The 26,184-nt window shown below is 39.4% G+C and overlaps 1 protein-coding gene across 2 annotated transcripts; it reads left to right on the top strand.

Annotated features, from left to right (window-relative positions):
• The first annotated feature begins 569 nt into the window (after nt 1-569).
• col8a1b (collagen, type VIII, alpha 1b) lies at nt 570-25,483 on the top strand. 2 transcript variants are annotated; one of them, XM_071464856.1, is made up of 5 exons: nt 570-691; nt 7,408-7,651; nt 19,340-19,507; nt 21,477-21,748; nt 22,223-25,483. In XM_071464856.1, the coding sequence occupies exons 4-5, from the start codon at nt 21,481-21,483 to the stop codon at nt 24,178-24,180; spliced, it is 2,226 nt and encodes a 741-aa protein (XP_071320957.1). In that variant the 5' UTR covers nt 570-691; nt 7,408-7,651; nt 19,340-19,507; nt 21,477-21,480; the 3' UTR covers nt 24,181-25,483. The 2 variants fall into 2 exon arrangements, with proteins under 2 accessions (XP_071320957.1, XP_071320955.1); XM_071464854.1 differs by having other exon boundaries at nt 7,408-7,558.
• The last annotated feature ends 701 nt before the right edge of the window (nt 25,484-26,184 follow it).

Below are 26,184 nucleotides of genomic sequence, written 5' to 3' on the forward strand. Positions count from 1 at the left end.
GCTCTAACTTACAGCCAAATAAATAAAACATTCGAGAGGGAGTCGCTCCTAAAGCTGCGGTATTCTCTCACATACATGGAGTAATCTTGACGGACAGAGATTACCTTCATGTTCAAGGCCAATGGAGTGTGCTCAGAGTCAGATGAAAACATAGTTGACATAATGTAGATGAAAGAGGGGAAAGTGCTGTAATTCTGTGCATATGGCATGGAAAAGATGCAAGAGTTGTAGCTCTAGTATAGACATTATTAGAGACCATAAATTCCCAAACGTTAAAGAGAGGAAATCATCAAGTCCAAACTGATTTAAAGGCTCTGATAAAATGAAATATTTAGTCTTTAATCCAGTTGTCTGGATAAAAATACACCATTACCACTTTCTTCTCTGTAAATATGCATATGTGCAAAACTGAAATGAACCCATTTTTCCAGTACTTTTAATCTAATTACCATCTCATCCAGTAAAATTTCTCTATAAAGAGTTGGTGACTAAGAGACTGCAGGGAAGTAGAAAAGGTAAACAGTAATGGATCATTCACCATTTTCATAATGTGATTACTTCTGTTGTAGGTAACCCATTACACTGCCCAGAAACACAGGGACATAGCAGTGGAAACAGATGTATCATGTCTTCTGTGGCTCTGAAGGAGATTTGTCACATCTGAAAAAATAACCCTGATGATGTCGTCCAGGTAATCTCAATTCATGTTTGTCTATTTTTAATGAAAACCTGTCTTACAGACTGGTAGTATGAAGCTTGTTGGACATCTACAGGCAGCAGGGGTTAAAACTAATGCATTGATAATATAGTTCTGTGTCCATTAAATGTGGGTTTAATCAGTCAAATATGCTGGAGTTTTCAGAAACATCCAAGTTTCCACTTGTAATCATGACTTGGATACTGCCGTGAGCACTCTGCACAAGTCAGAAGCTAATAATTGCAGTTATTTCCATTTGCAGTATAACAACAGATGCTATCAGGTGGAATTATGGGAAATGCAGGATCTATTGTTTTTAGAGCTTTTTGACCATAGTTTTATTTGTCTCCCATTTTTCGGTACTAAATGGTACTAAATTGCTGAAGTATCCTTTTAAAGAAAAAAAAAAGACACACAGACACAGCTGGAGCTGGGGGCTGCATTCTGGGAAATGTAGGAAATCAATAATGCTATTGTTAGTTGGGGAAAGTTGGAGAAAAGTGGGTGTGCAGACAAAAGTTAATAACAACTCATCTGGAAACAATTTACATCCCAAACTGATCATATCTAACAGTGTTGCACTGAAATACTACCAGAACCAAAGCTTATTCAAGCATTTACTTCAGCCAGCAAGTTGGTGTAAAATCATTAAGTTTTCCTGGTCTGCTCAACCCAGACGATTGCATCATAGTAAGGAAAACATTAAAACAGGAAGGGATCTGCAGCGTGGCTGCCATCCACAGCAGTATCCATACACATTCCACACATTGGCACATTTCCAGTGCAGTGACACAGATGAAGCTAGAAAGGAGGTTTAAAATATGAGGACTTGGAGCACAGAGTGAGGGTGGTGTGCCCCCATACAACCCCATTATTTCTGACTTCAGGCTTCATGACCAGAGGAAATGTTGGCAAAGGCGGTTAGCAGCTAATGATCCTTTTCCTGTGATATCACATGGAACTGGTGTGCTTTGGTTTGCTCTGTAATTGGCCTGACTTCACCAAAGGAAAATACACACTGACACAATGAATACACAGTATTTTGTTGTTTCTCCAATGCTAAGTGGCACGACCAGTATTATGTTTGTGCAAGCTGTCCCACATGGCATGCATCATGAATGGCCCACTCGCTGTGAGATTTTATGATAATATTTGACTTTCTTAGCAGTTTAGATCTTTCAAAGCATCGGTCTGGTGTTTGTAAGAGCTCTTTATTTTCTCAAAAACTTTACCATACATCACTGGAAATTCAAGCTGCTCTGCCATATTTTGTACATTATATTTTGTGTCCAAATCCAGTTAAGAAAGGCATCTTAAATTCAGCTCAAATTATTCTCAACCGTTGATGTTGTGCAGCTACAATAAGGTATTTTGGATCGGAAAAACTTCTGCAGTTCCCCTCAGCTTTGCAAGCATCACTGACCTTGCCAGATTGACAGTAGGTAGCTAGCTAGCCTGCAGATTTCACCAATGAATCAGACAGGGAAGAAACGGAGTGAGGCCATATACGTTTGAGCCAAGATCTGAATCTGGCAGTGCTGCTGGTGAAGGAGAGGCACAGGCTCATTCCCATGACAGAACTGATGCATCCCAATAAGACACAGAAATTTGAGACGGCATTTTCATTGGATGCAAAATTGGTAAACACCCCTGATTGCAGGATGAGTCATCACACATTTGAAACCGTTTTATAGGAAGAGGAAAAGACAGGGATTTTGATGTAAAAGAATGGTATAACAAGATAAATGAACAATTAACACAGGGGCATGGGATTAAAACTGGTAAAATGCATTTTTGATTTCATGGGGTTTTAAGTGCCTGCAGTATATACTTTAGGGTTAGTTGGAGAAGCTACATGCTTTGTGCTTTTCAGTCAATTAAGCTGTTTTAAAGTCGACCCCCTACCACTATCTAAATGATTTTCTTTAAAAAGTCTGGTGCTGCTCACACGGCTTGCTGGCTTTAATGAACAGATTAAGACAATCCATTATCCCCAAACCTTTTGTATCCGGTTGCTCTGTGCTCGTTGTCATTCTGCCAAATTCTCAAACCATCCACCAAAGATGGAGAGGAACATTTCAGGTTGCAGCCCCAGCTCAAAGCAGCCTCTGAGACGACCGGATTAACAGCCAGACAGAAAAATTCAGAGGTGGTCATGAGAGAGCAAACAGCTCGTCACCGCATTAAGTAACTGCTTCCAGCAGTGGGCTTGCTTGTTTCACTGTGAGGAAGTACTGCAGACAGTGCTGACTGATGTAAAACCTTAACCTTATAACATATGTATGTTGTGACTTGGAACGTATACATAGTTCTGCCTCATTGCATTGGGACCATTAGCCTTCTTGCCCCACAGCTGTAACTGGTATTTAGTTTGCATCATTTTATGTAATGACATCATGTAACTACAGTCAGGAGCCGCATCTGTTGACGACTAAAGTCTCGTTGAGCCAAAATCTTTAAAGCGCTCTCCACAAGGGACGAAAAGCAGATCCACAGTAACGGACAGAGCTCTGTTATCCATTTACCAATTATATATAAAATAGTATATGTACACGTCCGCTGACTTTAAACCTGGGATAGTTTTTCTTACCATGAAAATAGGTGGTAGGAAAGTTTTAAAGTGTCACATATCCACAATGACTGGTTTCCAAAAAGGGGTGACAAAAGGAAATCCCTTCATATGAGCTTGATGTATGAACATTTGAAAAATGTCATGCTGGCAAAGCAGAAAATCCACTGAGAGCTCATAAATCTCTCCACGCAGCTTTAGAGTTTGTCGTAGTTGAGGGCCTGCATGATGGATGAGGTACAACATAGATATGACTTTGCTGCATAGTTTCTCAGATCTACCTCTGACCGTTTGGTACACCACGGATATTCATTGTCTGTAGCAGATTAGCAAGCAACACAATGAGGTTCACCACTTTAAAACATGCATAAATGGAATAATGTTTCTTCGCGATGACTAACAGATGTTTCTAAATTGAAATGATCAGTTTTATTGTTTTCTGTGCAAGGGTTTTGGAATTTGTATTTCTAACAGACTGTACGAAAAAGATTTGGGTTGGGGAGGATGGTTGAAATTTATGATTTTGGCTTTTTTTTTAAAAAAAAGAAAGTACAGAAATAAAATGAGTCACGAAATTTATTTCTACCAAAGAAGTGGACTAACAGACCAACATTGCCATCCCTATGTCACGAGTGTGGCTAAAGGATTGCAACACCCTCCTCCAATTTCTTAGAATCAGTCCTGGTTTCATCTTAAAAGGTTTGTGAAAGAATATATTGTTCCACCAAACATAGAAACTTTATCCATTAGTAAAACTGTTTTGGTTGTTTTAAACATGCTTTATATCATAGGTTAATTATATATGACACATTCAGCTTCACAGCATTTCAGTTATAATTTAGAATAATGTGAAGTGGGAAAAAAAATGGCACGCTCTTTCGAGACATAGTGTTCAGTCCCAACTAGAAAATAAAGCTTTGGTAGGGGCAAAAAAGTACCTTTATGATCCATTGTGCCCACAAAAGACATAAAGTATTAGACATGGAGTATAAGTAAAGTATTCTTATACAAGTAATCTCACTAGAAAGGGTGGAATAAAATACAGATCTGGCATCCAGAAGCGAGACAAGAAATCACATTGTGAAATACTCAGTCGTTATTTGTCAAAAATACAACAAAAGAAAAACCCTCTTCTTCATTTTTCTTTGGAGACACATTTGCCAAGTCAGTGGTCACGTTTAACACAACCCGGCTATTTGAAGATTGTAATGGCTGTTCTTGTGAAATAAGTCATTGCCTCCAGTCTCAAATCTTACATTTTTCCCATAGACTCTGTTCCATCTGTAATAAAATGTCTTCACCTAAATTTTAGCCACAGTCTATCAGCACAAAACTTTAATTGACAACCTTTAACATTTTTCACAGCTGATCACATTTTCCTAAATGCTTAATTATTTCCTGAGCACCTTCTCCACTGCATTTTTCTGCGTCGTTATGTGACTTTATGAGATGTTCTAACAGACTGGTCTCATCGACGGCCAAATCTGACAGCTGTGGGTCTGCTGAATGGAAAAAAGTCAGGTGATGTGTACAGAAGCTGAGAGTGGGACTCAAATAAGTGGTGACAGAACTGAAGCTAGGGTACACTGTTGAATTTTCTCCTCCTCTTGCATTTACTTTGTTCTTTCTTTGGGTAAAACCCACTGAGCAAACAAACTGTCTTATATCATGAATACAGTTTGTAACGTCCCATATGTGAAACAAATTACTGACCATTACATATGCATTTAGTTTGGAGCCCTGTGAGGCAGCCAAAGCAGAGTAGGATTACATTTGATTAGTTTGGGCAACTGTTCTCTAAAATATTGTGCATAGTGTAAATTTTCTCATCTGGTTTACATGTTTGTTCAGATACAACAACAGCATTTTCCTCTGAGGGTTTAAAGAGCATTTCAAAATCTATTGTGATTTTTATATTAAAAACATGTAAATGTCAAGAATGAGCCTCCATGTTTAAGTTTTGAGAATCACAACAATAAAACCAATCAATTATAAAGTGGTCAAAGATAAATGAGTCCCCTGACTGTACAAATGTAAGAGAGGTGTGCCAGGAAAATAAATTTAAAACAGTCGTCCAGTGTAGTATTGGTTTTGGAGCATAACATGTTTCTGGTTCTCCCTAAATGGTGGACGAAGTCTGTGCTGACCAACAAATTATATTCACGGAGACTGGACTAATCACATTTCAGTCAATCACATGGAAGCCATTCATAGCTGCTGCAACATTAGGTAAACATTTGAGCTGTTTGACAGGGCATGCTTGTAGCTTTGAGAGTGAGATCCATGGATAATGTCAGTTTTTAAGACCAAAACTTTGGAAAATAGCGTGAATGTCCTGAAGGGGTCTCAGTCTTTAATCTCACCTCCCAGTTTTTACTGAAACTTCACATGGAATCTGAATACAAAGCACAAACCAAACCAGTGCTATTGTTACAGTGTGTCCACCTGTTAGCATTATTCATGACTATGCGCTGCCAATCCCAAGATGAAAGAAAAGCTCATTGAGGAACAGGAAACATCTTAGAGTTAGTGCCAAGCTCGTCTGTGCTGTTCATGTTGCTGCAGTAACTTGGCCTTGAGATCTAGCGGGTTAATAACTACACGACCAGGATGTCTGCATGCAGACAGGTATGACATCAGTGTTTCCATGCAGCTGATTGCTTGTTGTTCTGTCTGGTGTATGCTGGGAAAACAGATTTCTTCTCTCTGAACTTCATGAAGAGCAATGACAAATGAAGATCTGGTTAGTGCATTAGACAGAAGAGAAAAGTTTTTAGGTTGCTGAAGGTTTTTTTTCTTTTCTGTCCATAACTGAAGTTCTGACTATTTTCATTGCACATTCCTTCAACAATCACAAATTAGCACTGTGTGCGATTTTTGGTGCGAAGACGCTGACAGTGAAATTAGTCAAAATGTTTTCTTTATAAGTGAGTCGTGCATGAGGAAGGACATGTTAAAGAACTAAAATAGCAACACAAACAAAAGCACAAAGAATAACTCCTCAAATGTGAACCAGCTGTTCAGAGTGTGAATGTCCGCCTGTCTGCCTCTGGTTGTCCTTCAGTACAGTGAAGAATTTGGACACAAGCTGAATATTTTTGACATTTTACACCAAAAACTCTGGGGAAGCTTCACATGGCAGTGCAGAGCTACATGTACAAGCAAACTGAAGCAGGCCTGAGGAGCCTTAATGTTTAACATAGCTCCTCTCATTTAGTATCCACATCTTCATTTTCTGACAAGTAACTGTTTGAGTGTGGTGTCTTGTGTTTTATATATATATATATTACATCTCCCTGCCAATGACTGAGATAGAAAAGCTTTCTTGAATCAACAATTTTAGCCACGTTAACTGTAGCTGTAGTGATGGCAATGCTGGTCAGTCCACTTTTTTGGGGCCCCCTCACTAATTTGAATTTGTCTTACACTTTTATTCATTAAATACTTGCAGAACAAACAGCATTAGCTTCAATTGCACTTTGGGTTTAGTGCTAATTTGCAATTGTGAGCCTGCTAACATGCTAAACCAAGATGATGATCATGGTAAACATTATACCTGTTAAACACAAGCACCTCGAAGTAGCCTACTGCTGTAATGAATACAGCCTCACAGAACCAGGAGCATGGCTATAGACTCCTAGTTTCTTTTATTGTAGTCGAGGGTTCAAATGAGGGGTGAAAAAGCAAGAGAAAAGTACAATTCTAATACTGAGTAAATGTGAGAAGTAACAAGGTTTTTTCCATGTTGGTTTAAAAGTCCTCAGAAAAATGGAAATTTGAACAATTGGAACATCTTCTAAGTAGTCCTTGTGGTGAGATTTGCTTTGTCAACTACTGTGTGTGTACTAGTCACAAAACCCCTCCTCTCAGCTCAATGTTGAGCTCAGCCAGCGCTGGCTAACCAAAGTGAGGCCGTGCCCTTAAATCTCTCTGCATGCAAAGAATGCACTAAGACGTCCAAGTCAAACGAGAATCTTCCTCCTTGTGATATACAGTTGTGCAGCTGATTGGGTTTCCTCTTTTCCCTCAGTTTGCTTCTGTATATAATAACCTCTAATGCTGCAAACATGTAGTTCCAGTAGTGGTTTCTCTCTCACACAGCCCCTGTTTTCTTCTCTCCTTCTCTCACATACATGGACAGATCCAGTGCTTCTCTTCTCTCTCAGCTCGAGCAGCTCCACCCACCTGCAGATAAAAGCCAAACCCTCACCAGGGCTGCTGTTCAGCGTCAGTCCCAAACTCCTCAAAGTCTTGTGATACTTCCACCCTGCAGCAGCAGCACGCACACAAAGGTAAGGGATGCATCACCACTGGCACCGCAGGATTTGATGATGTTTTCGTTGGCATGGCTGCCGTGTTTAGATTTGCTGCAGAAATAGCATTCAGTAAGTAATAAGGCATGATCAAGCTTACCGTTTGTGTTTTTCATGCATTGTTGTCCGATTGCTTGGCAAAAAATGACAAATAATGTCTTGTGTGAATTCTTGGAGCAATACATGAGTAACTTTTTGGATGGCATGTGATTCACAGAGCTAGGACTAATGAAAGAAACATGGAAATGGATGAATAATTTTCTTAACTTCCATAAAGTTTCATAAGACATCCTATTTCACTCTCTGCTGTGAGCCTCTGCTGACAGAAGTCTTTGTAGATAATGTCTGACAGTTTTCCTAATGCAAAGAAAATCCAAAAGAGACACCTGGGAAGAATAACTGCGGCTTAAACTTGTTAAAATAAATGCATGGTGCAGCATCTTGACAGGATTTAGCATCAGATAATGGAATGTCTTGACATTTCAGAAATTTTAGTTGCATGTCTTTCAACACAGAAGGAAAAAATGTTGGCACTTTTCTTCCAGTGTTTGGGATAGAAAAGGATTCACTGTTGAGGTTATTGTAGTTCTAACTATCTCACATAAATAAGAGGAAAACAGGATTTAAGTCAATTTTAGAGAGAGGCTTTCTGGCAGCACATTGGGTCTGAGAAATGAGTCAGAGATGGAAAGTTTGGGCTTCAGGAAATCTTTCAGGCAACTTATTTCTACTCATCTTCTACCGAAAACATGCAGAAGTGATTGTTTTCCGTCTGATTTTTGCCTCTAACCTCTTAGCATAAGTTGACCACAGAGTATCTGAGTGTGCACCTGCCAGGAAACAGTTGGGAATCCCTGCCTCACACCAACTGTGGATTTATCACAATGTTAAACATGTCCAAGGTTCGACTGCTGTTTCTTCAACATTTCTTTCCGCTGCAAGTGAGTGGAAATGATTATAATAGCTGCAGTAACTTGCATGTAGAAGTAGGCTGCAATAGCATGAAAGCAGATATGCTTTTACGTGAGTAGAAGATGTGGAAAAGAAGTTTTAGATACCAGAAAGGTCAGTTTTTATGGAATGGAGAGCAACTTTGTTAGATCTTCTGTCAGCATTTGCAGCTGTTTCTAACTTCCAGCTCTTGATTTAAAGTGATCATGTTTTTCCTTTCTCTGAGAGAAAAACTCTTAATTAGGGGAAAATGTGGTTAAAGCAGCTCACGCACTTGAGGTTGAACATGTCGAACAATTAACTTGCTGAAGGTTTTTGATTACCGTAACACTTGTAAGGGATGTTGGCATCAGCAAAATGTTGTTCTGGATTTTTGTCATCCAGTGCTAAGCAGCAGTGCTGTGGAAACACACATAACACTGTTCTGCAGATGTGAGGTCAAGAAAGATCAAATCAGGAGAATGCAGAGCTTTGGGATCCTTGACTTGATGTATATCTGCTTATGCTGGAAGAGGTGATGAACTATTATCCGTTGTGGCACCATGTCTGGACTAACCACCAAGATGCATTCATAAATTTTTGGCGGTGTTTGTTTTGTTTTTCTGGAGATGCATGCTTTCTCCATATTAGAAAGAGGAGGAAAAGGTAGATTTCCCATTACAGCAAACAGTTAGTTTATACTTGTTTGGAACTTGAAGTTATGATCTGGGTTACATTTTCAGAAACAGACTATAATATTGTCCATTCACATTTTATGAAGCTGAGCTCCATCACCAAATCATCACCTCGAAGTTACCTCAGGATTTATAGTTTTAGGTCAAGTACAGTTGTGTTGCTTCTTTTTTTTTTGAGGTTATAAGTGTGTTTAAGTGTGTCCAAAGGTCTGAGGGTAGCTGGATCTTCTCATGTGAACTCCTGAGTTTGGCCCCAGATAGACTCCAACACTCCAAGTTCTTACAAAGTGCTTCTGTGCAGTAAGTGTAAAATGTTCAGCTTGCAGCAAACTGACTGTATTTACTGTCACTTTAAAATGAGTGATCACCATAAACTGTGTTCTTCAAGGGAAAAAGAAGAACTTGTGCACTCAGCAGAATATCACTACAGCTCTTTTGTAATGGTATTGAGGCTGTCAGTTATTTACTCATAGTATGTCATTATTATACCCCACAACAGTTTGCTTTACCAGTTTTCTTCCACTGATTTGAGACTGCTGAAAAATGCTTGGTATGAATGCCAGTAACTAATAACCACTGCCAAACTTCCAACCCATTTTTTCGCATTTTTTAAAGGAATAATTTGACATTTTGCAAAATGTGCTTTTCCATGTTTTTTGTGAGAGTTAGATGAAGGGATTCATACCACAGCCACTTAGCTTAGCTTAGCATAAAGTCTGGAAACTGGGGGAAACACCGAGCCTGGCTCTGTCCAAATCTTTCAGTGCTAAGTTAACAGGCTGACAGCTATAGCTTCAGACATGAGGTATCAATCCTTTCATTAAAGTCTCAGCAAGAACGTGAATAAGCATATTACTCAAACAGTCTAGTCAAAGCTCAGTGAGCTGGCTTGTTAAATTTATTGCACTACAGTTGCAGTTATTCCTTTGTTTCTGACAAAAGTAATAATTCCTGTTATAGATCAATGACTTACTTTTAGGGCATCATAGAGGGAGCTGGATGCTGCAGCAGAGGCTGTGAATGCTTCTAATTAAGTTTGTTGAGCTCAGCTTTTGTTGATGTTGAGATGCTGACACTTGTTTGCTTTGAGCAGGAGATGCAGAAACTGCGAAGGCTGCAGAAGCAAACCAGTGTCAAAGCTGCAAGTTTGAACTGCCAAACTTTGAAGGAAAATCTGTGCATGACTAAATCAGATGCAGATCTGTCAGCAGGTTGTGACTTTATGTATTTGTTACACTGTTAATGTCCCTTGACTGTATTTTCTCTCTCTGTCTCACACTCATACTTCTTCAGTTCTCACCTACTGAACAGGAAGCGTTTATGTAGCCTGGAGAGAATGTGTCTCTCGATCCTGCAGCTGCAGCCTCTGTGATTTGAGGCCATGTGTCCAGACACTCTCCTGCTACTGTGCAGAGTACTGCAGCCTCAGAAATGTTTCAAAATATGAAACCTAACTGTGGTAATTTTGCATTGTTAATCAAAAACAAAAAAACATTTCAGCAAGCGATTAAACTCTGATAGTGATCCATTTTACCCTGTGTGTGCAGCCAGTGGTACTTTAGTTTAAATACACCATTCTGGAATTACAACTTAAAATTTTGCAGATTTATTGCAAAGTATCTTTTATCTAAACTCCTAAGTCGAGTTGTAGTCCTTATTATCCCTCGTAAATACTCCACTGCAAAAACATCTGGACAGTAGGAAAAGGGAGGATCATATTTTTTCTCTGAGTGGCATATTTTACAGGGTGACTGTGTAACACATTAAGCTTCCCCAATACTGTCGTCATATATATTACTGTCACCGGTCAGACAATCTATATGTGTTGCAGTAAGCCCTAAATGATTGCGGACCATTATATGATCTCAATAAATTGAGATGTGTGCAAAAAGGTAGAAAGTTTAGAAAATGCAGATGACTGAGATCCATAATGACTAATCGCTTGTAGAAATCTGTGCATTATGCAGAGCTACAGCTGAAACTGTCAACAATAAATCACAAGAAACCCTCTCTAAAAGCAACATGTAATCACCACCTAGTCATCTTTAAATATTACACTGCTCCCACGCTCCCAGTTTCACCAATTACAACTCCTCTGGAGTTTTTTTTTGCCCACTTGTACGATATTTTTGATGTCCCATGTGTTTAAATTGCAAAAACACTCATCTTAGGATGTTGGAAGTCTTCTGAGGTATTCATGGTCAATTTGTGACTGAGCCTTTTTGGCAGTTTTATGGCTTTATCAGATTAATTGGCAGTGGTGGATGGAAGATTCAGATACTTCATTCAAATATAAATAAATATATTCAACAGTAAAGGTTTTTGATCTGCAAAAATGGCCCCTGTGACTGATATATTTTAAAATTGTTAATACTGATGCATCAGTGTGTAAGCAGCATTTTACTGTTGTAGCTGGTGAAGGTGGAGCTAGATTTAGACAGGAAATCACTAATATTTGCATAACAGAAGTAAATGGAAATGCATTTAATTAGTATTTTCTGGAAATCTATTCAAAATTTGCCTTAGACATTGGAAATGTAGCAATAGGCTCCAACTAAACACTACTTTTTTGTTTGGGAGCCACTGTTCTCATCTTCAAAACAGTTTATTCTATAAGTTTTATCACATGAAATCTCGTTCTGAAATAGTAACTAGTAAGCTACCAGATAAATGGAACGGAGTAAAAGGTACAATACTTACACTGAAATGTAGAAAGTATTAAATAACATAAAATGAAAGAGGTAAAGTACAAATACTGCAAAATTGTACCTAAGTACAGTACTCCGGTAAATGGATTTAGTTACTTTCCACCACTGTTCACTGGAAAGGCTCTGAAACAGAAGAAGGGAGACCACATGTGGCCTCTTGCACAGTGTGGGCTGTTCTTCCCTGATTTACACAGTACACAAAATATATTTATGCAGCTGCAAACTGCAGAATTCCCCTCTGGAGTCTGTGGTTTAAGCATAGTATAAGTGATCAGATCTGATTATTGGCCAAACGTTGTTATTGCCTGTAAAAATAATCATTCACCAGCGGAGTGTCCCTTTGAGAGCCAGTGCAAATATGAGAGAGAGCGAATAAAAATGTGGCAAAACCGCACGAAGTTCAGGCGCAAACTTGGAAAAGTCCAAAAAACCGCACAAGTGTTTCTTTCCTGCTGTGCAAGATAGTGGAACATGTCGTGTATGAATAAGCTCTCATCAGAATAAATATTCTCAGATTCAAAAATACATTCTTCCCATCCTTGTTTCCCATTGATTGGTTTTCTCTGAACATGTGAAGTATGTAAAAATCTGAAGTGCTTCTTAGCTCTGAGTTGCTATTAACTTCTGTCCACTGACACCGGATACTGTGTTTTGACAGAACTCAAAGCTAATAGGAAAATAATTCTCCACCCGCTCCGATCATTGCCTGAAATGAAAATTGTGGCTAGACATTCGGTGACTTGTGGTTCCCAGAACTGTAGTAGAGGGAAAATCTGTCGATGAGATGGGTGAGGAGGTAGAGCAGACTGGGTGGTGTGTGTGTGTGTGTCTGTGAATGTGAGGGAGGTGTAGGTGCAATTACGTGCATGTACATATGTGTTTGTCAAAGGTTTGCAGGAGCAGTAAGCAAACACTGCGGCTGCCAGTTTGAAACTCACCCGGATGCTACTTCCCTTCATGGTCACTTGGTTATTTGAAACATCAGTTTAAAATGTTACCACCTCAAAATGAGGGTTTTCAACCCACCTAAAGGTCAGCTAACCTCTTGTCTGCCTTGTCGAATTTGAGGCTGTAGACGTCTCTGAAGGCGACTCCGGCCTTCGCTCTGCAAAGAGATCGAGTAGGTGTGAAGGAATGCTGAAAAAGAGCAAAATAGGTCGGCGAGGAACCGGAGCGGGTGGAGCAGACGTGCACTTTTTGCCTCAGTTTTCAATATACTGTGAGGCAAAACTCAATGGTCTCCTTTCCCATCAAGATAAGCTGGGTTGTGGGGGGAAATGAAAATGTTTCATGATGATTGAGCTGGGATAAATCACCTGCTCAGAGACAGAGAGGGCAGTGAATTCATAAAAGAAAAACAGATTCAGGTCCAGAATATGCTCAAAGTATGACTTGTGGTTTAGTGAGAATAATGCAGCATTGAGAGACTTGTTGCTCTGCAGACTGTGGATGGAAAATAAAATGCACAAAACCAATATCCAGTATTAATTACAGAAAAAACAAAAATAAATCTGATTGTACAAAAGTGTGTAAATCAACCAGCAACTTTTCTTACCATTGGAAGCACATTTAGTTCTCCACCCAGGTCGTGGAAAGCAGGAGTAAACAAGACTGATACAAGTATCGATGAGATAGAAATGGAGTTTGGCGCCCTCTGTTGAACCACCAGCCTCACTACTGGCTTTGTTTGCAGCTGAGTTGTTCACTTCCTTCTCTGAAATTTGTCACCAGAATGTGAGAGAACAAGGTTTGAAGTTATTGTAGGTAAAATGTGACTCAAAGTGATTATTTTGCATCATAATAATAACCTGTTTAAATAGCATGTTTTGTTTAATTATTGTAAATTGAATAGACCCAAATATTTAATTTGGTACTGGGAATGGGGAATTTATGGCAGTTTTTATAGAAAGAGGTTATGTAAACCATTAATCACAGTCTGTTTTCTGTTGGTAAATTAATCAACTTATAACTTCAGCTCTGGATATCAGTGCTTTTTTTTTTTTTTTTTGCTTTTTTGCTTTAAGTGTCTCTTGTGCCTGCAGAGCCTCCAAGTATGGTCGCCCAAGAGAATAACTAGAGATGTTTTTCTTATAAAGGTTAGATAATACACAGGAACAGCTCTCACTCACATGCATGCAAATAGTCACACACACACACACACACACACACACACACACACAGGTGCATTCCCCAGATGCTGTCTTGGAGCTTAGGCTACTTCTGTCAGCTGTTCGTTGCATTCCTGTGTGTGTGTGTGTCTGTGTGTGTGTGTGTGTGTGTATAAACTCGCTGCACTCACAACTATTATATGTATTTTGCATTATTTTGAACGTATTGCTGCACCATCCAAATCTGGAAAAATACAGAGTTGTGGACATTTTACATTCCTTATTTCAATTGGTGCAGCAGCTGATAAGATAAAGCACAGCTTCGGTTTGCTGTTGCTCAGGTGATCTAGCAGGTTGAAGTGTCACAGGGCAAGATACCGAACCCCAAGCTGCAATGAGTATGAGAAGTATTATAAGTCAAATTGAACAAAAGCATATGCCAAATTAATGTGTTGCACTATTTATATATAATACAAAGCAGAAATTATATTTTAACAAGGTCTTCAACATTTTCCTTCATAAAAAATAGTTTTCATTGAACAGATTTGTTTTCACTGCATGGATGAGCGAAACCCATGCTCCCCAGTTACTAGAGTTTTGATAGTAATGTCTTTATTTTGGTTCAGTGACAGTTTGTCTTTAGCCCTGTCCTGCAGCACTGCCTGCTATCATTGGAAAAGAAAGACCCTCTGCAATCTGTTTAAAACACAAAAGCCAGGCCTCACCACAAGCAATTAAGACTGGCACCCGTATCTGTAAGCAATGACATGCCTCTGTTCCTCATCATTTGTTTATCAAGCAGTAGAGTCCCCCATCTGGAATCAGTCAGGAAAGGAACACAGAGGAGAAATGGAAATTTGATTATTTTCAAAGCCAAGCTTGAGGTGATAAAAGACTTGTGGCTCATCACCAAGTGGGGCCGGCTGTGGTTGTAAGTGTTGGCAAAGAGTTTCAGAGGGAACCAGCAACCATTCTGGGGTGAGCAATCTTTGTTGCATGGGATTGTCATCAAGTGAGGGGAGTGTAGGTGTCTGAAGAGGTTTCATCAAAGTGGAGTTCATGCAAAGACTGGAAAAAAAAAAAAAGCAAGAAGGTTGTTTAAAAATGGATTGTGCTTGGTCTTGAGACGTGAAGAGGACACAGTCAAGTCAAGTAGATTTTTGTTCTTGAGCTGTCTGTCTACATATATACAGTGGGATATTTTTTGTTCCTTTAGTAACATGATGAAACAATAACACAAAGCAAGAAAGCAACGGACTACAGGAAGTGTGACTATACAACACAGTGCAGCACCACATTGTGAGCAGTTGAAACATAAATCTGTGTCCTGTTAAAAACCAGTTAGGGGATCCATGACATTTTGAGTAACATATAAACTATAGGTTATTGAGTTTTTAAATGTTTCTGTAAATCAAAATTTATAAAATTCCTTCACATTTCATAATATGGCTTTAAATGTCAAATTTTAAAGTCTGAATCCAAGACTATGAAGGAACTGGCAAAATAACAGATCTCCACTGAATAGCAATGAATTTCCTAGCTGCCAGTAATGTGAGATCAAGACATGTTTTATAATGTGAACCCCCCACTGTCTTGTCCAGACCCTGTACACTGGTTCATGTCATGTGCTTTTGTTTGGCTGGTTTCCTACTGAGCTGAATGATGGGAACATGTTAGGTATTTATTAATTCCACACACTATGTTGTATTAAAGGCACCAAACAAATATCAATGAAGAACTTCCATACAGGCATCACCCTTTATATTGCCTCCCGGAGATCCTGTGTCCGAAGTCTTAAAAGCTTCTCTAGATAAATGAAAATAAATCACTTTATCTGGTCTGAACACAGTCTACAGAGCAGTTATATCTCCCTGTCCCTGAAACTTCCCCTTTGATATTCAAGTCACAAGAGTCATACAATCATGTTTCCCATAAGTTGCCATTTTTAGGCTTCGGTTTTTGTACGAAGGAGATTCAACATGTTAATCAGTGATTTTCAGAGGTGCTGGATTCTGTTACCTTTAGACTGAGCGAGGCGAGCTGGGTGGTGTTTTCACTTGTCAAGCTAGACATGATGCTGCTGAGGATGCTCTATATTCCTTCTGTAGAAGGTGATGAGGATGGGAAGTGTGCTCTTGCCTGCAGCATGGTGCTGTTGAGGCACAGTAGCAAGAAAACCTGCAACTGCTGGGCAATGGCAGTCACAGCGTGATGATGCTTGACTGACCTCCTCAGTCAGAAAGTCCAAGATCCGGTTGCACAAAGAGGTTGTTCAGGCCCAGAGTGGTCAGATTGTGTTGAAAGCTGAACTGAAATAATACATATGGTGTCATCTGCAGACCGGCTGGGTTGATAAGTGCTCTGCAAGATTTACAGTACTAAGGATTTAGACAAATTGTGTTCACTTTTTCTATGAAGTTTTAGATTTAGGGGGATTTTTGTCCGGGACACGGCAAGAAAAATAGCATTCAGCAGATGTTTTGTAGATGGAAACGGGGCTCTGTTCTCCCTCACTAGTAAAAGTGGCACATTTCTGATTTTATGCTTTTAACAGTGAAACAAGTCACCAGTGAAAAAGCACACAGCCTGTGATATTTCCAGGTCTCACATTGAGTGAAAAAAACAAGGTGGAATCATTTTTCATGTTCGGCGTTAGTCAAATGAATCGCACAAATCTGAAGTTTCAAGTTATCGTGAAACACTGCCCAGTCTCCAACACCATGTGAATCCGTGAAGTTCAGGTCTAGTCCCTTGGTGATATCCCAGACTAAACTCTCCAGTTGTTGAGTAAACCCATCAGTGCAAATTCTGGTAAGAGTTATTTTGTCAGAAACATTGGCTGCACCATGAAATATCAGATACTACAAGGAATTTGAGCTCCACAGGGCTTTTGAGCCTGGTGATGAAAAATTGTCCTTGTTGCCCCAGAAACAGACCTGTTTCTGTTTATTGTGCCCCTATTAAATTCTGCCACAGCAGTTGCTGAGCTTCCTTAGGTTGTCACATTAAAAGACATCCAAATAAAACATGAATACAATCATTAAAGCAAGAAAAAATGTAATGGATAAAAAAATCGATAAAACAAACAAAGCAGCTGATCTTCATACAGAACAACAACATAAAATTATCAATAATATAAATAAATAGTTCCCTAGTCAAATATCCATACAAAAAGTGGGATATATATGTTTGACCAAACTATTATGACAAGTAGTGTTAGAGGAGATGCGTGTTTGATGTATTTTTATGCGGAAGCAGAAAATGTCCTTAACTCTGCTCCATGTGTCTCCAAGACATTCGGTCACCACAGATGAAACTCTGCCAACAGCTGCATCCAGCCTCTGAAATGAGCTCTGTTACTCATGCAGCTCGTCCTGTAAATGGGATAGGATGTGTTTTTGTCTGCCTCGTCTCTGTAAACCATGAAGACTGACGTATCCTTGGAGGTTGGAGGGAACATGTGTTTCAAAGCAGCGGCCTGTCCTCTTTGTTTTGCTGACTTATTGTTTTACGGAGGTCGTCTCGTTTCCTCGCCAAGCATATGTTCCTTTTTTGTCTGCAGAGAATAGTTTGCTTTGTATGAGTGCAAAGGGTTTTGAGTCCAGTGAGTGGTCAGTTTAACATCCCCATGTGTGACATCATGTTCAATTTAGAAGATCAATACTTGAGGATCAATCCCTTGCTGGTTCTCTATCTAAAAAAAAGATGTTTAACAAATTATTTGTTTCAACACTAGGGTTTGGGGAAAGATTTAAATTTAGTCTGGTTATAATATCAATACGTTGCACTTAGACACAACTTATTTTCTGCTGTTGTTTTACAAATCAGTTTTTCAACTGTGGTGAAACAACCAATGCATGTATTGCTGTTCAGATACATGCTAAACAAGTTAAATATGTCCATTCATCTGAAAGACTGTCCACTGTCCTTAAACCTCCACTTCTGTTTAACATTCAGATGTCTGTATATGTTGCTGCCAACCTAAGCTTCTCAAGATGCTTTATAAGCATCTTTATTCATTTCTATTGTTATTCATAGACCGCTTTTCAAAACCAAAACTACAAAGTGCTTCTCACAATCAACACAATAAAAGAAATAAATAGAAACAGCCAAGTGAAATAAAAAGCTCAAGAAAAATCAGGTTATGGTCTCTGGTGAAAGTATGTTTTAAGAAAAAGTTTAAAGCCCCTGAAGACAAAGACTCTGTCCCCTCCAGGTTGAAGCTGGGCTTCTGGAACAGATTTTTAAAAATCCTCTGCCCAAGGATCTCAAACTATATGCAGGTGTGTATAATGAGCCAGGCCACAAAGAACCTTAAAAGTAATCAAAAATCAAAAGTTAATCAAAAATGTCTCAAAATCAATTCTTAAACATACTGGGGGCCAGGGTAAGGAGGCCATTCCTCTTGGTTCTGGTTAAAATCGAGTTCTGTACAGTCTGTTGTCAGTCAGTAGAGTTTGGATTAAAGTTTGAGGCTTTTGCAATAATCAATGCACAAGGACATAAAAGCACATAACGGTGTTTTCAAAGTTTGAATTATGTCATATTTTTGTTAAATATTGATCAGTTCAGTTCTAACATGGCAATTCATAGTTGTAGTTGTTGTTCTGAAATGCATGAACAGTGAAACAGATCAGAGATCAGCAACATAAATGTATGTATTCACCATTTATCGACATTCAGTCTCATAGCTTAACAGGCTCTGTAGTCTCTGTCCATGGTGCTGGATCTATACATTACAAATGGCATCTTTTACTTGAGGAGGCCTCCAAATTCAGCCAGATGGATGTGGTAACCATTAACAGTGGAATAAGAATGATCATCCAGTCCTTGATATGAGGTTTTTTTTTTTTTTGTTTATGGGTCATGTTGCATTTTTAAGTCACTTTTTACATACATGTCCTCATGTTGCTGTCCTTGTTGATTACTGTTTTTGTTGCATTTCAGAAGATGTGTGGCAATAGATATATAGATCCTTTATAATTACAGCAAAACAACAGAAATTGAATATTTTAGCCTGAGATTTCTAAGTTGTCTGCATGTACAAAGCCCATTATTAAACCAGAGATGTTTTATATTGATATCTATTTCTCAGACAGGCTGAAAAGATACAGTTTTATAATTTTCCACTTCTGATACATTTATTTTTAATGCCGCCGTCCTTACATTCCTCAAGGAAAGGGGTGTGTCTCAGCATAACTGTATCAGGGCCAAAATATGTCTACCAGGTGGGGATCTCAGCTCAGTGTTACAAACCCCAGGCCTCTGTGAAAGGTCACCACCTGACATTCATCGGACCTGACATTCATATTTTCGCAGGGCTCAGCAGCAGCTAACACCTGGCTGGAATCCTGTGCATTGGCCAACGTCCCACTCATGCCTTGAAAAAAACCCAGAGAAGTGACCGAAAGTGAGGGGAAGTAGAGGAGAAACCACACGAAGGAAGTGCAGGACAAAGAGGGAGCGACAACCTTCAGTTTGAGAGGAGTAAGAGAATTTGTGGTCTTGCGTGGTGGGTGCCATGCCATGGCTGTTGATACAAAGTCAATTCAAATTAAATTCAATCAAAAATGGGGAATCACATGTCAACCTCAGTTTTATACATTTAAGTCCATGTATGATTCATGTATATAATTTTTTTGAAAACATGTGTTACCTGAATTTATGTGGATGTACAGTATATTTAATATTGTGAAGCTTGGTTGTGAAGTTTGGTCGAATATTTTAAGAAATATATTTTTTTTGTAATTTGTATCTTCCCACAATATTATCTAAATATTGTTTAAAGCATTTAGGAAGCCAGTTTTTTCAAGATGTTTATCAAGAATAAGCCTTGAAAAAAATCCATCAAGTGTAATTATAGCATGTGAACTCATACTTTAAATTAAAACCCAAATTTTCAGATATATTACTACAGACATACAGTCTGAAGTTTGCTTGTTGCATAGTTTGATCATAGTACTGATTGTGCAGATCAACTACCCAGGTTAGGAACTGTGTGCAGTAATCATCTTCAGCCTTACATTACTGAGTTTGCTTTTTTTATATAATTGCCCAGAAAAATGTAAGCAAGTCTAATTTCCATTGTTTCAGCTCTCCAAAAACTTTGATCTCTCTGATTCTGTTTCAGGACACATAAATACCACAGAGGAGGAAAACATACATTCACCTATCACTATTTATTTTCACACCGTCCTGCTGGCAGCACTTACCCAATCTCTTTAGTGTAGACATGTTTAAAGGATTCAGGATTATGTTTGAAACTGACCAAGTTCCCTATGGGGCCTCTTAATTACGATATATGTTTTAGCAATGTATGCAATATAATTCATGTCAAGGATATGAGACTCTGAGGCTTCTACACATGTGTAAACACAGGGAAGGAGAGGGGCTTTGTTTCTTTTTCAGTTTGACCACAGTGGGTTTCATAAGTCCCAGAGGGTTGGCTTTTGAAAGTATTTCTTCATTTTGCTGCTTGATCAAAGAGCACAGCCTGCTGGTCACACACTAATATAGCTGCTCTCTGACGAATTTCTGCTTTTATAGAAGAGTTGAATGCTGTTTATCCAGCTGGCTTGGGCTTAGGGACAACAGGTTTATAGCAGAAAGACTTTGTTGCATATTGAAGCTTCAGATGCAGGTCTTTACCAGACAGAGAAGGGCTGGCAGAAAGCACGATGCCGTTGCATCATCGGAAGTGTATCTCATACAAAGGACATAAAAGTCAGGATATCTTAGCCTCTGATTCTTTGATTTTCAAGGCATAGTGAGAAGGACAGTAAGCTAAAATAACAAATTATGATAAAATTCACTTTTACAAGTTGTGCAATAATTGGTTGAATATGATTTAGGATGCAATTAAGTGTCAGTGATAGAAAAAAATCAAATGCACTGGGCCATACTGTGCTCATACTAGATATAGATCATTTCAATGTCCAGTATCCATGATATTAATGTCAGGATGGATTTTGTTTTTATGGATCTGCAAAAAATGCACATAGCCATAGGGAAATATAGTACTTTTTATTCCACTGCATTTATTTGATAACTTCAGTCACCAGTTACTTCCTAGATTCAGATTAATAATATAGAAAAACAACTAACAAATACATTTTCATAAGATGAGACTATTGAAATTAACACTATATTAAGTCAGTAAAATTAGCTCCAACTTTATCAGCTGCAACATCATCACATTAGTGTAATAATATATAATACTACAACAATAATAATAAAATACAGTGCAATAAATTATTCTACAATGGAACATTCTTCTTAATGTGTACTTTTACTTTAAACCTTAAACATGTTTTTAATGCTCATACTTGGATACTTCCATTTGGATGAAACAAAAATAAAGCATTGTTTATCTTAAAATTGTTGGTCTGGAGTTGCAAAGAGATATATCTATTTATATCTGTGTACATTTTTACTTTTTGTTTCTTACCCACTACAGAAAAATGGCGGCTATACCCCTCCAGTCTTTTTATCTACTCATCACAGTGTTCCAACTGTGTTCATTACGCCTGGCCCATGGTGGGGCATATTATGGACATAAGCAGCCCCCTCAACAGCACCAACCCCTGCCACAATACAATGATGGTTACCCTCAGCAACAGTTTTTGGGGAATGAGATGCCACTTATGCCGTTAGTGCCTCAGTACGGAAAAGAGCTTCCTCAGCTGCCTTTGCAAATGGGCAAAGAGAGGCCACTGACTGAGGGCAAAGGTGAGCTCAACTAGTAACTTGAAAATGTTATTAATGTTTGATTTACTAAAGGGACAATCCTAATATACTATTAATCAAATAACACGATCTGTTTGAACTTTTAAGGACATTTACGCTTAAAGCTAAACCCATATAGGTTCTTACACACACAAGATTTTTAATAAATGCCTAAGTGTTGTATTAGCGTTGGCTAATCTTCCCTAATTCATTCCATAATTATCACAAGATGCTATGCTAGCTGTTTTCAGTTGTCTCTACAATGTTCTGTGATGAATCTGAAATTGTTTTATGTCACCTCTCCAGACAAACAAATCTGTGGTCTTGATGTTCCCTCACAAAATCTGACATAACAAATAATCAAATAAATATTAGATCCCATCATGACCATTTGTGATTGGTTTCTTTTCTTGATCAGTGCTGATTTAGTGGGTCAGTATTCACATCTGTCCACCCAATGTTTCCTCTTTTTCGCAGGTCAGACATTTCCAAGAGGGGCTAAAGGCCCACCTCCCCTTGGTCCTGGTGGAGAAGGTTTGAGAGAGGGACCACAGGGAATTCAAGGACCCCCTGGACCAATAGGACCAATAGGACCACCAGGACCACAAGGCCCCCCGGGACTAACAGGCCAGGCATTGCCAGGATTACCAGGAAAGCCAGGGGCTCCTGGTCCTCAAGGTTACCCAGGAATAGGAAAACCTGGCATGCCAGGATTGCCAGGAAAACCTGGGGGACCAGGATTACCAGGACCAAAAGGTGACCTTGGTCCTAGTGGTGGTGAAGGACCAACTGGACTTCCTGGGCCTGCAGGGCTCCCAGGTCCCCCTGGACTCCCTGGGATTTCAAAACCAGGAGGCCAGGGGCTGCCAGGACAACCAGGTCTTCTAGGGGAGCCTGGCCAAAAGGGTCCACCTGGGCTACCTGGTCCTCCAGGCCCCAAGGGAGACAAAGGCTTTGGTCTACCTGGTTTGCCAGGTTTGAAAGGACCTGGCGGACCACCAGGTCCACCTGGAAATGTGGGCATGCCTGGCATTGGTACACCTGGCCTCAATGGTCTCCCTGGACAACCAGGAATACCAGGAAAGTCTGGTCCTCCTGGAGAGCCAGGACTGGCAGGGCCATCTGGTGAAAGAGGTCAACCAGGACCACCAGGCTTGCCAGGAATTGGAAAACCGGGAAAAGATGGTTTTAGAGGGCAACCAGGGCTCCCAGGAGGGAAAGGGGAACCAGGCCCTCCTGGTTTACCAGGGGGTCCAGGATTGCCAGGCTATGGTAAACCAGGGTTTCCAGGACCCAAGGGTCACAAGGGACATGCTGGTCTTCCTGGACCTCCAGGCCCTAAAGGTGAGAAAGGTCATGGAGGTCTTCCAGGAGTCATTGGTCCCACTGGTCCTAGTGGTATGCCTGGCCCACCAGGCCCAATAGGGCCTCCTGGTAGTCTGGGTTTCCCAGGGCAAAAGGGAGAGTATGGTGTTGGGGGACCAAGAGGAAATCCAGGAATGAAAGGTGAATTAGGGCCTCCTGGTCTTCCGGGACTGCCAGGCAGGTCGGGAGAGGGTGGACAACCAGGCCCAAGAGGTTTACAAGGGCCCACAGGCCCTAAAGGAGAAGCTGGTGTTAGGGGGTTACCTGGTTCCCCTGGTGCTACAGGATTACCAGGACCAAGAGGAGAGGGGGGACAACCTGGAGAGACAGGCCACCAGGGACCACAGGGAATTCCAGGGCTTACAGGACCCGGAGGACCAATCGGACCTCCTGGGCTGCCAGGGCAAAAAGGTGAAACAGGCCTCCCTGGTAAACCTGGCTATCCTGGTGATGGAAAGCCAGGACCCCCTGGTCATATTGGTCCTCACGGTAACCCTGGCCCAAGTGGCCCTCCTGGACTTCCAGGGCAACCAGGACAACCTGGACCACCTGGTCCGCCAGGACTACCTGCTGTATCTCCTGATCTTGGACAGATCCTCCCTGTCACTGGCCCGTACACTGGCCAAAAACAAGGCTACAAGAAGAACGGAGGCGAGATTGGTGTTAGTGGCCTGGAGATGCCTGCATTCACAGCTAAGCTCACAAATCCATTCCCTCCCGTTGGCTCTCCAGTAATCTTCGACAAACTTCTGCACAACGGAAATCAAAACTACAATCCCCAAACTGGTATCTTTACTTGTAGCATACCAGGGGTCTACTACTTTGCTTACCATGTCCACTGCAAAGGAGGTAATGTGTGGGTGGCACTGATGAAGAACAATGAGCCAGTGATGTACACTTACGATGAGTACAAAAAGGGCTTGCTGGATCAGGCTTCAGGGAGTGCTGTACTCCCATTACGACAAGGAGACACTGTACATGTACAGCTGCCCTCAGACCAGGCTGCAGGACTTTATGCTGGTCAATATGTCCACTCAGTATTTGCTGGATACTTATTGTACCCAATGTGAGAAATGTGTATAAACAAAAGTGATATTAATGACATATTGATGGTAAATTTTACCATATTGATAAGAAAACTACTTCAGGCTCAAAGGTACAATATTGATCAAGTTAAATGGTTCACAATGAGAGATGGCAGACTAATCTTTTTTATAGCAGCAACATACTTAATTGAATTATTCTTTAAATGATATACATCACATCTGTATTTACATGTAGCATTGGAGTCTCAGAAGGAGCAGTTATGAAATAATGAGCACAATATGTATATATATATATGAATATATATATATATATATATATATATATATATATTGTGATAAATCATCTGGTTGTTGGTTATGATATGCAGTATTAAAAAAAATAGGTCAAGAAATACTACCAAATATCTCAGTTGTCATAATTCTTGTATGTTTACATTGTGCATTTATTCTTATATCCATACATACACAATATATCAGTGTTCATGACTTGGCTGGAATAATTCCTGGAACATCGAGGCTTTTTGTTGCAGACTTGTATTTACTTTTCACTATTTTTTTTATTGCTTTACAGTTATAAACTGGGCACTGGGCACATAAGATCATGGTTTCATTGTACAATGCATTTACTCAAAGTTATCATAACATACAGTTGGGTTATGTAGTTGCAGTCATCATGCAGTTATTAAGTTATTGTCAGTCTCTTTATGTTATTTGGAAAATGCAGCTTTTTGATAGAAGAGAGTATTTTGTCTGAAAATCTTATTGGATATTTTATCCAATTTCATACTATATAGCAGTCCAGAACAGAAAAAGTACTTGCAGTTTTTCCCATAATTTGGCAGATTAACTTTCTTTTGATTCTTTCCTTTTGGCTACCAATGTCAAAGATTTGTTTTGTTTGTACTAAATATGAATTCTTTGAAAGGTTCTTTTGTCAGCTTGTCAGTATTCTCTGTAATTTATTTGTTTGACTACTGATTACTTGGGATTGTTCTGTTTTTTGCTAAACAGTAAGTGAGGGAATTCATTCCAAAATGTAGAACACAACATATAGGTCCTGTGGCAAAAAATAACACAAATATTCAACAATGCTCATACCCACTCATATCTGTACGCGTCAGTATTTTACAGTTTTTTATGTAGTTTAGGTGTTCAAACTGTGGATGTGCCATTTTGGAATGAAATTCTTTTCAACATTTTTCTTCCTTCCTTTTTTTACTTTGGACAATGGTGCACAGCATAAGCAAATTGAAAATTGTGCCTAAATATGTGAATTTTGGTCTGTGTTGCTTTTACTGGTGACTTTTAATAAAGAAATGAAAACAGCTGTCTTGACTTGATTTTCATTATCTTTACACTTGTGCCTTCATCTGTATTTGTATGCTTCATAAAGTGGAAAGCATTAATCCAAAATAACATAACATGTGATACAAATACTTAATGTCAGTTTCTATGCCATTATGCACTGAATAGACAATACCAAGTGTCAGATTATCTGAGCAGTAAGTGAGTGACCAGAAACAGAGCGACATTGAGGCTTGTTTTCACCGACAGACCTGGGAACCAGGAAAACGCACACAGTATCTTTTTATGGATGGATTACAGAATGGGCACAGGTCCAGGGGACGACCGGAAAGACACACAATCCAAGAGCTGCAACAAAACTACAAAGAAATGTAGAAACACAGATGCAACAAACAGGGAGAAACAAAACTCTACTACAAATAGAAAAGCCTGTGGGGAAGCCAGTGAAACAACACATGAAACTGGTGTCTTTAATATCTAACTCCTGATTTTGATTTTGATTTTCCTTTCTTCTACAGTTGTCACCATTAACATTACATTAACTTTATATTCAACTGTCTCACCAGTATCATCATATATAGAGTATATAATCTTTTATTCTTTAATAATTTGCAACAATTTATTTTTCTTGTATTATCTTACACAAAACACAGGCTTAAGTAACTGTGAATAATTGCACATTTATTGTAACCCTGGCTGTAGTGATATTGTCATATCAATAAA

Source organism: Trachinotus anak, unplaced genomic scaffold (assembly GCF_046630095.1).
Source record: "Trachinotus anak isolate AG129_WGS33_773 ecotype Australia unplaced genomic scaffold, CSIRO_AGI_Tana_v1 ptg000026l, whole genome shotgun sequence".
NCBI lineage: Eukaryota > Metazoa > Chordata > Actinopteri > Carangiformes > Carangidae > Trachinotus > Trachinotus anak.